Source organism: Symphalangus syndactylus, chromosome 6 (genome assembly GCF_028878055.3).
Source record: "Symphalangus syndactylus isolate Jambi chromosome 6, NHGRI_mSymSyn1-v2.1_pri, whole genome shotgun sequence".
Taxonomy (NCBI): Eukaryota; Metazoa; Chordata; class Mammalia; order Primates; family Hylobatidae; genus Symphalangus; species Symphalangus syndactylus.
In genome coordinates this window covers 55,367,428-55,383,609 of record NC_072428.2, presented here as the reverse complement: position 1 = coordinate 55,383,609, position 16,182 = coordinate 55,367,428, and the positions used below count along the sequence as shown (strand labels likewise).

The window sequence follows — 16,182 nt, the reverse complement described above, 5'->3', positions numbered from 1 at the left end:
GCTGTTATTTGTTCAGTGACCTTTTTGAGCTGATTTTATAAAGTCTATTTTTTTGTCATATTTGGCCAATGAATTCTCTGTTCTGTTAGCTTAGTGGTCAGTTACTGATCTGACAGAGTTCCTTAGATGCCAAGATTCCGGTGTTCTTTTCTTTTTTTTTTTTTTTTTTTTTCCTGAGACAGGGTCTCACTCTATTGCCTAGGCTGGAGTACAATGAAGTGATCATGGCTAACTGAAGCCTCTATCTCCTGGGCTCAAGAGATCCTCCCACCTCAGCCTCCTGAGTAGCTGGAACTACAGGCATGTATCACTATGCTCGGCTGATTTTTAAAATTTTTAGTAGAAACAAGGTCTCGCTATGTTGTCCACACTGGTCTCAAACTCCAGAGCTCAAGCAATCCTCCCACCTCAGCCTCCCAAAATGCTAGGATTACAGGCATGAGTCACCAAACTCAGCCACGTGCATTTTTTTCTAGATTGAGACACTGCTTATTTGCTGTACACTTCTGATTAGTTTCCAGAGTTCCAATAAAGTTGATGTTGGCTGTTTTTGCCAATTATTACTGCTTTTATGGAAGGCTTTTGGAGTTCCCTGCTCTGCCAATTTTGCTCATGTCACCAGGCAAAGTATCTTTTAAGAAACAGTGAGATATATTTAAATTATAAAGCAAGAAAGGTGTTTTATTACCATGGCACTACTGAAAAGATCAAGCAGTACTTCTAGCAACATGCAGTATAAATCTGGACACTAACAGTCAGTAAAATCATGAATGTAAAAATATTATATATAACATAAACATAATACCCAGATAATATTATTGTTGTTATTGTAGCATTTGGTCAGGGAGTCTTCAAAATGCTGGAGCAGAATAGTCAAGAGCAATAAACCTGATAATGTTCTTAGGATTTAAAGTGCCCAAACAATAATCTCACTAAAAAAAATGGAGGCGGTAACTATTCCTTCCTCTTTTGTATGGAGTCCATTTCTGTATTCCTAAACCCTAACACAGTGCCTGGCATATAGTGGATATATTAAAGAAATTTCTTATAATTACATAAAAATGTGTGCAGAAATAACCTCTTTCTATCCCTTAAGGAAAAGAAAGAAAACATCAACATTTATTAGAAACCCATTATCTGTCAGGCACTGTGCTCAGTGTTTGAAATATACTGTATCTCATTTAATCCACACAAAGACTCTATGACATAGGTATCATCATCCCCAATTCATAGACATAGAAATGAGAGAAGTGATCTTTTCAAGTTCACACAGCTGAAGTGAATTATTTAAAGCTACAGTATCTCTATAATTCTAAGGCCTGTACTCTTTGCACCACAGCATACTGATCTAACTTACTCTACTCTGCCACAGAACAGACTCAAAACATCTAGGGAAGCTCTGTCTATCTGAACACATAATGAAGGCATACACAAGAGAAAGCAGCACTGTCTGAAAAGCAACTTGCTTAAAATGTCCACTGCCAAGAGACCAGATGGTTTCTGGGACTTCTAGTTAGGCTAAAAATACCCGCACCCACAATGAGTGTGATTTACAAACAAAGAAAAGCAGGGGTAGCCAGTATAAACATGCAGCTGGAAAGCTAGAAGATTTAATGCTTACAAAACACTGCTTAAAGGATTTCAAATGGCCATACAAGATACAAAACGTTAGATAGCTTATGCTCTCAATTGCTTGCTCATTACTCTCTCTGTCTCTTACATACCTACACCATACTTGTTTCTTAAGGGTAGCTTCAGGTCTGACAGAGCTGAGTCCCACCAAGAAATTAAGGTTGGAGAGGACCCTCCTGCCAGTCTCTGGCCTGAAAGACCCTTCCCACCCTCTCCATCCTGTCACACATACACACATCTCTCTCTCTCTCTCACTCACTCACTCACACACACCCTGGATTGAAACCCAGAAGCTTCTTTAGACCTTGGTGCAGCTGCTATCCACCCAGAAGTTGGTAATATTTTGTTACACTCTGGGTTATCTGCCTTGTCTATACTAGTATTTTCATTTTTTTAGGTGTACAATATAATGGTTTTTAGTATAGTCAGTTATTTAACCATCACCACAATTAATTTTAGAACATTTCTGTCACCTCAAAAAGGAACCCCATACCCTTTAGCTATCACCTCAAACCCCACTTCCTCCAGCCCTAAGCAACTACTCATGTATTTTATGTCTCTATGTATTTGCCTATTCTGGACACACACTTGTATTCTTTTACTGATGGATAGGAACACTTGTTTCCACAGCTCTATTCCAAAAGGCCTAACATAATGCAGAAGGATCTGAGTTCTCTTAAATGAGAAATAACTGGACAGATTCTCACTTTTCTCTGTAGCAACCATGTATCTTTTTGGAACAATGGTGGGTATAAATTATTTTTTTAAAAAATGGAAGGAGAGCAGCCTTCTGTTGCAAAGATAGATAATTTCAAAACACATATTTAAGTGCAGGGCCTTTTGTCACAGAGCTCTGATAATGACAGAAAGAACGTAGATTTGGAGTAAAAAGAGAACTGGGTTCCAATTCCATCTGTGTACTCTACTGAGTTGAGAGATTGTTGGGTGAGTCACTTAACCTCTTTGAATTGCAGCTTCCTTTGCTGTAAAACAGTGATGTTACACATTTTGCAGGATGAATATGAGAATTAAATCACATGAGGTATGCTAAGAACTCAACATGGCAGAGAGCCCAAGGAAGCAACGGGAAAAGGCTAGCTCCTGACACTACCCCTCACCAAACTTCCAGGCCTTTCTGAAGACTATGAGAATATTTCTGTTCTAAAATGGCAGAGATACTACTGACGCTTCTACCACCATTCTCCTTAAGCTCCACACTGCTTCTCCTTAAGCTATCTTCATTTTCCAGCCATATTCCATTACTTTTAATAAGGTTTGTCCTCTTAATAAACAGGCTGGTAAACACTTGACTTGTTCCAATTCCTTTATCTCTCCAACACACACACGCGCGCGCGCACACACACAGGCCATCATCAAGCCTTGCTATTTCAACTCACTGCTTCATCTTCTTCTCATAATCTCCTCTCCCTCAAGCCACTGTTTGACTATTCCCCACACGCAATTTAAGTCTGATCTTTATTGTTACAACTTCCTAACGGCCCCCACCCCCTTTCTTTTCATGCCCTGGCCTCATTTCCTCCATCCTTCAAAACTCTCGTTTAAGCCACCTCTAGACATTTCCATTTTAGAGGAAGAATCTTAAGAAATCATAGAGTAAACCCCCATGCCCTAGCTTGGAGGTAAGGCATAACACTCTGCAATTTTACCTAAATGAGACTGAAGGAGAGCCAACTGATTTTACTCAAGGTCACAATGCTACTTCTTCCCTAAAACTCCACCCCTTAGTTCTCTGGATCTGCTTCTTTTCCTCAATCCTGAAGCTAGTATTCCAATATCACATCACTTATGCATCTGCTTGGTTTCTGTTACCTGAATGCTTCTGTATTTCATTTGTGAATTTTAAGGAAGGGTACCTATTTCCCAGAGGGTCTTCAGATTTCAATTCACTCTAACACTGGCTGGACATGTGTTTAGTATCTCTGTCAGTAAGACTCTGTCTCTATCTGTCCTTATATATACACTGTATAGAAAGCACAGCCACTTTAAGTCCCCTGATGTGCCACACTCTGAGCCACCAGAGACTCAGGCTTAAAAGTATCTGCACGTTAGAAAACAAAACAATGTAGCTATGGTTAATTTCTACTAAGTAGAACACAGATCTTTCTTTTATAGCATCTATAAAAAGTATCAATATAAACTATTGCTAAAGCATTTGAAGGCTAAAAAGCAACTTCATAGCATAAAAATTTTATCAATGTGGTCACTAGACTTCCCCCTAAATCCCATATTAATCCTATGGAATCTAATCTAAAAAACAGCCATCAGCCAATCTAAGCTCCTAGAGCCCTCCCCCTCCCAGAGGCCCTCTGCTGCAAGTTTGACAATCAGTTCTGACAAAGCCATAGTTTAACCTACCAACAGGCAAAAGGCCTGTCTTATTCAAACATTCCACAAATATTTACTGAGCCTTTACTAAGTGCCAGGCACTGTACTAAGTATTATAATGATGAACAAGATGCTATCCCTGCCTTTGATGAGTTTAAAGTCTAGAGGAGAAGGTGAACAGAGGCAGCATGAGGATCTATTAAGAAGGTATGGAGTACAGTAGAAAAGAGCAGTAAACTCAGAGCCAAGAAGCCTCAGTTCTAACTCAGTTTCCTCCTGTTTTAGCAGTCTAAGATTTGGCAAGCCATGTTCTCTCTCTGGGCTTTAGTCTTCCATTTATAAAATAAATGGACTGAATAAGATGATATTTAAGGTCCTTTTCAGCTATAAGAGTCCATGTTCCAAGAGAAGATAAAAATCGCAGCAGCAGCAGCAGCAGCAGCATTAATATTCACTGAAGACTTAGCATGTGCCAGAAATCTTGCTAGGAACCATTTACTTAAGATTCCATTTTGTACGAAATGGCATTACCGTCATTACTACATCAGTTTAAAAAAAAAAACTGGAAAGAAGACTGGTTTGATTATGTTTCTTTGTATGGTTATACTCTATTTACAAGAAAAATCTGAAGTGATTTACAGTAAAAATACATAATAACAAAGACTACATTAAGTAATACATGTAAGAAGGGTACAGCAGAAATTATTTTTTAAATAATTAGGCAACAGAGAGAGCTCCCGTCTCAAAACAAAACAAAAACAACAAACAAACAAAAAAGCCCCAAAATGAAAGGGTCTGGTTGTGTATTCACAGGAGCAGCAAGAGAGAGAGATCTACTAAATAATACTGGTGGAAAGGAAGAGTTGAACCCTAGAGATAAGGGTGAGCAATATCAGCTTTAAACAAAACAGAAAATGAACTGGGGTGAAGATTGTTTCTTTGGCCAGACACAGTGGCTCACACCTATAATCCCAGCACTTTGGGAGGCTGAAGCATGAGGACTGCTTGAGCCCAGGAGTTCAAGACCAGCCTGGGCAACACAAGGAGACCTCGTCTCTACAAAAAAAAGTTTTAAAAATTAGCCAGACATGGTGGCACACACCTATGGTCTCAGCTATTCAGGAGGCTGAGATGGGAGGATTGTTTGAGCTCAGGAGATTGAGGCTACAGTGAACCATGATTGCCCAATTATACTCCAGCCTGGAGAACAGAGTGAGACACTGTCTAAAAAAAAAAAAAGATTGTATCTTTACATCTGTATATTAAAACAGAGCAAGGCAGCTGTTCACAAAATGTCTGTTGAATGAATATGTATGAGTCTTCCTTCTTTCCTCCATTTCTTCTTTGCTTCCCTTCCTTCCTCCTATCTATTCATCTTTCCTTTCCTCCACCTAGCCCTTCATTATCCTTCTAGCACCCATCATCTATCCAATTCCCTCTTCCTTTCCTTCCCAGGGCCTACAAAGTCTAAAGGATCAAGAGATTCCTTGACAAAGGTCTTAAAAACTTTTCAGTTTGCTCTCTTGAAACCTATATATATTTTAGGTCTAGGCATTGAAAAGAAAATCAGTTCTGTCCTCACTTCCTACTAAGTCCAGAAGGAGAGTCTGTGCATATTGTCAGACTGAAGAAGACTTTGTTGTTTCCTCCCAAGATAAAAGGGTCATACTTTGCAGCACAGCAATTAGCACAATCCTATCCTGAGAATGTCAGAAAAGGGGTGTTACTTTTCCTGAAAAATTCAGGTCAGCCCTTTTTCCCTAGTCCATATTTGAAAACCAATTGCCACCTCTTTTCTCCCCTTCCACCTCCCCACCGAAGTAGCCACAACAAATACCTTTGCTCCCCCAGTCCCTTTTATCTCATACCCCAAAACCAAAGAACCCTGACTGAATTCAGCATCAGTCTCTTACCCTGCCAGGAAAGCTAAGGAGTAGGAGTTGTTCTTGGAAACAAATGCCGAGCGATGTGTCTGTGTCATCTGGCCTCGAGAAGGTTCTTCATTCTCTGAATCTGAGAGACGTGCAGGACACTGGCAGGGAGACAAGGGAGACAACACTGTCCATTTGAAGTTCCCAAGGCATCTACTCTAACTATAGGTTCAAATCTCTTTCTCTATGTCGCTTCTCTGTGAGCTCCAACCTATGTTTCCAACTGCCTCCTGGAGATACCAATCTCAAATGTGGTTCAAATTCAATATATCCAAAATCAAACTCACTATATTTCTCTTCTGTAAGCCCCATCACCAACCCATCTAGAAAACTAAATGCCATCTATTTCTGTCCCTTACTTCTAATTCATAGTAACATTTGGATAGTGGCTTTAGGTACTCCAACACTTCTAAATATTTTATTTCGTTTACTGTTTATGTCACTCCCATTAAAAGCAGGGTGATTATCTGTCTTTTACAGATAGCAAACTGAGGCTCAGAGTAGTTAATTTTCCTGGAATTACAGGGTTAATACATGGATAAAACTAGTTTTTAATAAAGAGCATTAGTCTCCAAATTGTCTCCATGCTATTTCCCTCTATTCTATTCTACTTCTAGAATGTCTCTCAGATCTAACTCTTCCCATTTATATTCATGGTCATTGCCTTACCTTAGATTCTTATCATCTTTTTCCTGGATTACTGCAACAATCTACTTACTGGTCTCATTCTCTTCAGGCTTTCTTCTCTCTAATACTCTCCACACCACCAAGAATTATCTTTCCAGCAATCACTCCCCTGCTTAACTGCTGGTGACTTCAGGGTAAGGTCTAAATGCCTCAGCCTGATACTACAACCTTCACAAACTAGACCTAACCTTCTTTCACAGCTTTTCCCCCACCAGTTCCCACACACGGAACTCCCTGAGCTCTAGTACAACCAAACTACTTTTTACTCTCCACATGTACCACAGTCTTTCAAAACCTCTATCTACCCATTTGGATATGCTACACCCTTTGCCTAAAATTCCGTCTGTGCTCTCTGCCTATAAAATACTAATTGGCCTTTCAGAGTCATCTAAAATATCACTTTTTCTGCAAAGGCTTCCAAATCATCCTAGAGTTAGTTTTTCCATCTTGTTTATATCCATTCATTTATCGTTGTTTTACTTTGGAGTCCCTTTTTTAGAGTCTTTCCAATTACATTAGAAACATCTTAGAGGTATGTCTTTTACATATAATGTCATGAAGTTTTGCCTCATTATTAAACATGAGAGTCTTTTTCTTTTAATGGATAGTAACTAATCACACTGAACTGTAGCTTCTTATTTAGGGATCTGTTCTGCTTTATGCAGTGAGCCCTGTGAGAGCAAGTGACCATCTTTTTAAAACATTTCCAATACTGTTATATAATAGGTAAATAAGAACTGTCTGCTCAGCTGATGATTAACCAATTATCTAATGATAAAATGATTATCAAAGTAAGAGTTGTAGATGTAGGCACGCAAGGCATCATATGGCTCCCAGTACCCTGCATTCCTGAAATGCTTTGTTTTTCTCCAGGCTGACAGGCACAGCGACACAATAGGCTATATTTCCTAACAGTTGGCCTTTGAGAGAGATTTGAAGAATTACAATTTACAGAGAGGCCTTTCAATTTTGTAGGGTATCGTTCCTCAGAGAACTCTGTTGTACAAAATATTCAATGAAGAAACTTTAATAGCACCAACCCATTATCAAATTTTATATAATATTCTCTTCTCAACTCTAGAAAAAAGAAAAGCTTTGATACCAATAGACTCAATAGGGAATAATGGCAATTTCTGTCTATATAAACCTCTCTTCATAATTAAATCAGTACCAAGTAAAAAGTGTTCAAATCCTAGCTCTGTCAGCTATCACTGTCACTGTGGTAATCTTTTAAGAAAAATTTCAGTTTTATAACAGATATATGCCAAGTTCCTTTTTTTTTTGGAGACTGAGTCTCACTCTGTTGCCCAGGCTGGAGTACAGTGGCACGATCCCGGCACACTGCAACCTCCACCTCCCAGGTTCAAGCGATTCTCCCACCTCAGCCTCCTGAGTAGCTGGGATTACAGGTGCTCACCACCACACCCGGCTAATTTTTGTATTTTTGGTAGAGACAGGGTTTCACCATGTTGGCCAGGCTGGTCTTGAACTCCTGACCTCAAGTGATCTGCCTGCCTCAGCCTCCCAAAGTGCTGGGATTACAGGTGTGAGCCACCACGCCCAGCGCCAAGTTCCTTTCAATTATTGCAAAATAAATTACATTACAAATATATAACTAATTATTCAGACAAAAGCTCTCCCACCCCTCTACATTTCTATTCCCAATATTTACCCCTCATCTTTCATCTTTGATAAAAATAAGCTCCAAGGCACTATGGATTCCTAAAATGGTACAAAGCATGCATAAATTAAATCCTTGTGGTGACATCTAAAACAATGTTGTACCTAAAAAAAAAGTAAAAGAAAGATAATACTGAAAGTTGACAAGATGTGAGGAAATTAGTTTAGTACTCCTCACGTACTACTGGTGGGAGCATAATAAACCTATAATAAATATAAACCTTCTGGAGGGCAACTGTAATAAACACCAAAAATGTTAAAAAGAACACTCTTTTTGACCTGGTCACTCTACTTCTAGTAATTTATTCTAAGGAACTAATAAAAAAATGAGACAAGTGGATTTCATTACAATGGTGTTTAAGATAGCAAAATATCAATAAAAGATTACTTAAATAAATTCTACAGTCAAGAATATTATAAGACCACTGGATAATGGTGTGGATTCTTTACACACAAAAAAACAGGCCGGGCATGGTGGCTCACACCTATAATCCCAGCACTTTGTGAGGCTGAGATGGGTGGATGACTTGAGCCCCGGAGTTCAAGACCAGCTTGAGCAACACAATGAGACCCTGTCTCTACAAAAACAAAAACTTTAAAAAAAACTAGTCAGGCATGTAATAGGCGTCTGTGGTCCCAGCTACTTCAGAGGCTGAAGTAAAAGGATCGCTTGAGCCCAGGGGCTTGAGGCTACAGTGAACTATGTTCACGCCACTACACTCCAGCCTGGGTGACATAGTGAGACCCTGTCTCAGAAAAAAAAAAAGGCAAGAAAGAAAGAACACCTACAATTTATTTTTTTGTTTGTTTTTGAGACAGAGTCTTGCTCTGTCACCCAGGTTGGAGTACAGTAGCGTTATCTCAGCTCACTGCAACCTCCGCCTCCCGGGTTCAAGCAATTCTCCTGCCTCAGCCTCCCAGCCTCCCAAGTAACTGGGACTACAGATACGCGCCACCATGGCCAGCTAACTTTTGTATTTTTTATTAGAGACGGGGTTTTGCCATGTTGGTCAGGCTGGTCTTGAACTGCTGACCTCAGGTGATCTGCCCACCTCAGCCTCCCAAAGTGCTGGGATTACAGGTGTGAGCCACCACATCTGGCCAATACCCCCAATTTAAGATGAACTAAAACAGGTTATAAAACAGTATCTAGTCTGTGCGCAGTGGCTCATGCCTGTAATCCCAGCTGAGGCGGGCAGATCATGAGGTCAAGAGATCGAGACCATCCTGGCTAACATGGTGAAATGCCGTCTCCACTAAAAATACAAAAGATTAACTGGGCATGGTGGCACATGCCTGTAGTCCCAGCTACTCAGGAGGCTGAGGCAGGAGAATCGATTGAACCTGGGAGGCAGAGGTGGTAGTAGGCCGAGATCACGCCACTGCACTCCAGCCTGGCAACAGAGTGAGACTCCATCTCAAAAAAAAAAAAAAAAAGAACAAACAAAAGAAAAACAGTATGTATACTAGGTTACATTTTCTGAAAAGAAAAACAATATATTTATGGTGTGTATTTATATGTTCTTAGAAATGAACATATCTATATGTTCTGTATGTTCATATGGTACATACCTAAAGGATATGTACCAAAATGTTTATAGGGATCATTTCTAGGTTGTGGGATGACGAGTAATTTTTCCCATTTTGCTTTCTAGACTTTAGTATAACCATAACTGCTGTATCAAATTGTTTTCTAATAATTCACATTATTATTGGATTAAATGTACCATAACAAATTGTAATAAATTAAACACTGTGCTCACTTTATTTCCATTCTAAAAAAATAACAGATGATAATCTGCTTCTAGAGTAAGCTCCTTCCTCCTTCCATTCAAATTTAATTTCATAAACATGTATCAAACACTTCCAATGTGCAGGGTACTACAGGAGATTTAAATGGGTAAGACACTTCCTATACTCAACAAACTTACAATCTAGTAGAGAAACACAAACACAAAAAACCATGATATAAAAGAAAATGACAGAACTCTTATAAAAGTTACAAAGTAGGGATTTGGGGGAGTGGCTGATAGAAGTGGAGAAACAAGAGGAATTCCTATAGGCTTCATGAATGTGACAGCTTTTGAACTGCACATGGAGAGATAAATAGCCTTCTAACAGGTAAGCTGGATGGCATTTCAATGAGAGGAAAATGCAAGAGCAAAGACCTTGAAAAGGGAAAGCACAGTGTATGTATTTGGGGGAAAGCAAATATATACTACTTAGAGTTTTGGGGTATAAGCAAGGATGAAAAGATAAGCTAGAATCACACCGAGGGCCTAAATGTTGGGGTGAAGAGTCTTCATTTAATTTCACAAGAAAAGAGTCATTAAAATTTTAGGGACAGGAGAGTGAAATGATCAGTCTCGTTCTAATCACAATAGTTTCTATGTAAAAAATAATCCTTTGGTCAGCTTTCTTAAGATTCTTTTGGGTCTCAATTTTTATGTAGTCTGAACAAACTTAAATGGAATTATTTGCTCAACACTGAAAACTCTTAAATTAGAGCCATTTAAAAGTCCTCCAAAATATAAAAGCAGCCCAGGCACACTGGCATGATCATGCCTGTAATCCCACACTTTGGAAAGCTAAGGTGGGAGGATCCATTGAGCCCAGGAGTTTGAGACCAGCCTGGGCAACATAGGGATACCCTCATCTCTACAAAATAAAAAAAGTAAATAAAAATTGGCCAGCCATGGTGGTACACAGCTGTGGTCCCACCTACTTGGGAGGCTGAGGAGAGAGAATTGCTTGACCCTGGGTGGTCTAAACTACAGTAAACCATGACTGTGCAACTGCACTCCAGCTTTGGCAACAGAACAAGTCCCTGTCTCTAAATAAATAAACAAACCAAAAAAACTATATAAGAAAACAGAAAAAAAGGCAAAAATCACAAAAATCTAAAACTTGACACATTCGTAGGTCAGATTTTATTCAATGCATTTGTAAAACTGGCTGTTATCAAGAACAAATCAGAATTTGTACTTTCTGATTCCTTTTAAGATTAAAATTAGGTGGATGCACTTCATTTCTATGTCAAAAATGGTAGTGGCAAATGCAAAAATAATTAGAGCAATTTCCTAGTCTTGGTATGACCTAGGAACAACAGGTTATTTCTATCAAAGGACCATAGTTAAGGGTCAGCTCTCTCTATCAAGGCTAGTTTATCCTTCTGGGTTGTTCTGCCTGAGGACCCTAATGGGTAGAACTGTCAGGGTGAAAGGGTAGAGCCACGGTCTTCAGAGACTACAGACCACAGCTGGAGCTACTAGTCATACAACATACTACATACACAAGACCATCATAGAGCTTATTCTTGTCTAGCTAAACTGTAGCCTCTCTAGTAGCAGTCTTTTTTGCCCTCTGTGGTTTCTAATGTTCAGAGCATTAAGAGTACACAAAGACTTCATGCCTGTAAACTGAATCTTTTGCAAGGTTGAAACCCTGTAAAATGTAAGTGGTTGTTTTTAAAAATTAATAATTATTATTATAACTAGAATCAGAAGCTGCACATGTATGTGGCACCCAGCAAACACTACTGTCCCAAGAAAGCTTAAAGAATTTCCTTTTTAAGTTCAGGAAAAACACCTTTGCAAAAATAAAACCAAGGCTGGGCAGTGGCTCACGCCTGTAATCCCAGCACTTTGGGAGACCGAGGTGGACAGATCACTTGAACCCAGGAGTTCAAGACCAGTGTGGACAAAATGGTAAAACCCTATCTCTACAAAAAATACAACTGGGTATAGTGGCACAAGCCTGTAGTCCCAGATACTTGGGAGGCTGAGGTAGGAGGATTGCTTGAGCCTGGGAAGTTGAGGCTGCAGTGAACCATGATCACACCCCTGCACTCCAGCCTGGGAAACAAAGCAAGACCCTGCTCCAGAAAAATAAAAATAAATAAACCCAGAAGCACAAAGAAATTAAGTAACTTGGCCAAAGTTGTACCAACAGTTACAATGCTGGGACCTGTATAAGAGATAGACTGCTGATCCAGAGATTTTTTTTTGCCTCCACTCTGCTATCTTGCCTGTCATTATAGATAGTAAAGCTTTATCGATTCCAGCTGACCAGAAAGACAATCTGAAATATTAACAAGCCTGAATCACAAAATATTTTAAGAGATAGGAGTCTAAGGATGTGCTAAGTACATACATAAGCAATATATGTCCAATCCAATATGACTTACTAAAGAAATAAAACTCAATTGTTATTATCCATTTGGGTATGATTAGTGGATCCCCCAAAAGTGCTTCCTTATGTAAGTTAAATACACAACTTGCAACCTTTTCTAGTAATTTACTTGGTAAATAAGTAATGAAACAAACTAAGGCAGGATTTGGCCCAATTAGAAGTCTAATTAAATATAGACTAAGTATCTAAACCTACCTTGTATCTACACTGTGCTGCTTAGGGTATTACAATGAATAAAGGAAAGTAAAACACATGCTTTAAGAAAATCTGGTTGAGAACAGAAGACAATGTACAAATCTTAAATGTCAAATAACACATAAGTCAAAATAACAACATACATATAAATCTAATCACAAGTAGTAAACTATACTAGGTTTTTCCTCTCATTCACCTGCTTTTCCCACTGTTCCTTAATCTTCCCACAAGTCTTAATATCCCATTCAAAAATTATTTTCTCAAGCTCTGGCCTGGATGTAAGTTCTTCACTACTCTTAAGCTGCACAGTCAATGACTGTTACTGGTCTCACAGTTTACCAACATAGGTCTTTCAGGTCCAGGTCACCTGGGCTAACCACTGATTTTTGAGGCAGGTATCCATTAAAAAGGTGATTTACTTACACGTTCCAGATTTGTTTTCAGTACTAATGGTTCATCTCTTTTTTTCTGTTCATCCATTTTCCTTTTCCCTGTTTCTGTATCCTCTGGTAACAGCTTGTGGATTTGATCTTCAGAGGGTTTTTCCTCTTGTAACTTTTCTTCTCTCAGCTAAAAATATAAATTATGCAAACACAGTAGTTTTAGGCAACTCTAAATTTAAAAACATATTTTACTCTGTAGTTTATTAGAACAAACAGATCACATAGCCGTTTTGAGACTGTTTTTCTTATCAGATATAGAGCCCTCTTGATTTCTAAGTAAATCTACTTTTACTTGGCTCTTGCCAAACATACTCTTCAGGGCTAAAGATTTAACTGCTCTGCATTCCTAAGCAATATGAAATCATAAAAACTAAGATAATACACATTATCAAAAAATAATCACATAGCCAAAAAGGGCTAAGCCTGAAAATCTTCCTTATTCCCATAAGCCAGATGTAACTGCATTAGACTAGAAGAAGAGCAGAGATGGCCACAGAAAGCTAGAGAAGCTGGACGAGGCCTCCTTGGCAACAAAAGAATGACTTAACGCAGTTCTAATGTCCTACATTTTTATGCTCTTATCCTGCAGTTACAGGATAAGTCAAGATACACAGTCTACAAAGAAATTTTGTTCTAATTTTATAATAGTAGAGATGGGGTCTCACTATGTTGCCCAGGCTGATCTTGAACTCCAGGGCTCAAGCAATCCGCCTGCCTAGGCCTCCCTGAATGCTGGATTACAGGCATGAGCCACTGCACCTGGCTGTACAAAGAAATTTATGGCAGAGAGATACGCTCTTTATTTTGGGGAGGTGGCATGGCATTATCAAAATAGCATGGGCTTTGGAATGAAAACCTTGGTGACCATGAGCAAAGGAAGCATCATTTGCTTGTCTTCAAAAAGAGGCATAGTGCAACTTACCCTACAGAAGTAAATGAGATAACAATAGTATTTATTAACAGAGTCTTGCTGTGTACCTATAGTATATCAAGATTCCATTTCTACTTTTTTTCCTTTTTCACTGTCTAGAGTTTTAATAACATTTAAATAAGATGATGTATATCAAAGCAATTATAGGCTACTAATATTTTTAATTATTCTTATGAAAAAAATTAAGCTAAAGAACAAATAAATATTTTTGACAGGCTGCTGCCTCAGGTTTAAAACAAAACAAACAAACAGACAAAAACAGAAAAAAAACCCCACAACAACAATAAACAACAACAAAGCCTTAGCCTTATGTTTCTGATTTCTATAGGTCTGATTTTTGTAAGCCTGAACTAATCTTTAAGATATTAGTCTAGGGAGGGGTGGAGCCAAGATGGCCAAATAGGAACAGCTTCAGTCTACAGCTCCCAGCGTGAGCGGCACAGAAGACGGGTGATTTCTGCATTTCCGTTTGAGGTACTGGGTTCATCTCACTAGGGAGTGCCAAACAGTGGGTGCAGGACAGTCGATGCAGCGCACTGTGCGCGAGCCGAAGCAGGGCGAGGCATTGCCTCACTCAGGAAGTGCAAGGGGTCAGGGAGTTCCCTTTCCTAGTCAAAGAAAGGGGTAACAGATGGCACGTGGAAAATCGGGTCAGTCCCACCCTACTACTGCACTTTTCCAACGGGCTTGGAAAACGGCACACCAGGAGATTGTGTCCCGCACCTGGCTCCTAGGGCCCTATGCCCACAGAATCTCGCTGATTGCTAGCACAGCAGTCTGAGATCAAACTGCAAGGTGGCAGCGAGGCTGGGGGAGGGGCGCCCACCATTGCCCAGGCTTGCTTAAGTAAACAGAGCAGCCAGGAAGCTCGAACTGGGTGGAGCCCACCACAGCTCAAGGAGGCCTGCTGCCTCTGTAGGCTCCACCTCTGGGGGCAGGGCACAGACAAACAAAAATTCAGCAGGAACCTCTGCAGACTTAAATGTCCCTGTCTGACAGCTTGGAAGAGAGTAGTGGTTCTCCCAGCATGCAGCTGGATATCTGAGAACGGACAGACTGCCTCCTAAACTGGGTCCCTGACCCCCAAGCAGCCTAACTGGGAGGCACCCCCTAGTAGGGACAGACTGACACCTCACTCAGCCAGGTACTCCTCTGAGACAAAACTTCCAGAGGAACTATCAGACAGCTGAATTTGTGGTCTCACGAAAATCCACTGTTCTGCAGCCACCACAGCTGACACCCAGCCAAACAGGGTCTGGAGTGGACCTCCAGCAAACTCCAACAGACCTGCAGCTGAGGGTCCTCTCTGTTAGAAGGAAAACTAACAAACAGAAAGGACATCCACACCAAAAACCCATCTGTACATCACCATCATCAAAGACCAAAAGTAGATAAAACCACAAAGATGTGGAAAAAACAGAGCAGAAAAACTGGAAACTCTAAAAAGCAGAGCACCTCTCCTCCTCCAAAGGAACACAGTTCCTCACCAGCAACGGAACAAAGCTGGATGGAGAATGACTTTGACGAGTTGAGAGAAGGCGGCTTCACACGATCAAACTACTCCAAGCTACGGGAGGAAATTCAAAACAACAGCAAAGAAGTTAAAAACTTTGAAAAAAAATTAGATGAACGGATAACTAGAATAACCAATGGACAGAAGGGCTTAAAGGAGATGATGGAGCTGAAAGCCAAGTTTCGAGAACTACGCGAAGATTGCAGAAGCCTCAGGACCCGATGCGATCAACTGGAAGAAAGGGTATCAGTGATGGAAGATCAAATGAATGAAATGAAGCGAGAAGGGAAGTTTAGAGAAAAAAGAATAAAAAGAAACGAACAAAGCCTCCAAGAAATTTGGGACTATGTGAAAAGACCAAATCTACGTCTGATTGGTGTACCTGAAAATGACGGGGAGAATGGAACCAAGTTGGAAAACACTCTGCAAGATATTCTCCAGGAGAACTTCCCCAATCTAGCAAGGCAGGCCAACATTCAGATTCAGGAAATACAGAGAACGCCACAAAGATACTCCTCAAGAAGAGCAACTCCAAGACACATAATTGTCAGATTCACCAAAGTTGAAATGAAGGAAAAAATGTTAAGGGCGGCCAGAGAGAAAGGTCGAGTTACCCACAAAGGGAAGCCCATC

At 39.9% G+C, this 16,182-nt stretch overlaps 1 protein-coding gene across 6 annotated transcripts in view; it reads right to left on the bottom strand.

Annotated features, from left to right (window-relative positions):
- Positions 1-16,182, bottom strand: part of RNF169 (ring finger protein 169) — a 133,595-nt gene that overhangs the window by 54,842 nt on the left and 62,571 nt on the right. For all 6 annotated transcript variants that reach the window (XR_010121343.1, XR_010121344.1, XR_010121342.1 and 3 more), the window contains exons 3-4: positions 13,086-13,232; positions 5,892-6,010 (exon numbers count right to left, since the gene is read on the bottom strand). Coding sequence is in view for 2 of the 6 variants with exons in the window: in XM_055282942.2 (XP_055138917.1) it covers positions 5,892-6,010; positions 13,086-13,232 (266 nt within the window). In the remaining 4 variants the exon portion in view is untranslated. The remainder of the gene's footprint in view (positions 1-5,891; positions 6,011-13,085; positions 13,233-16,182) is intronic.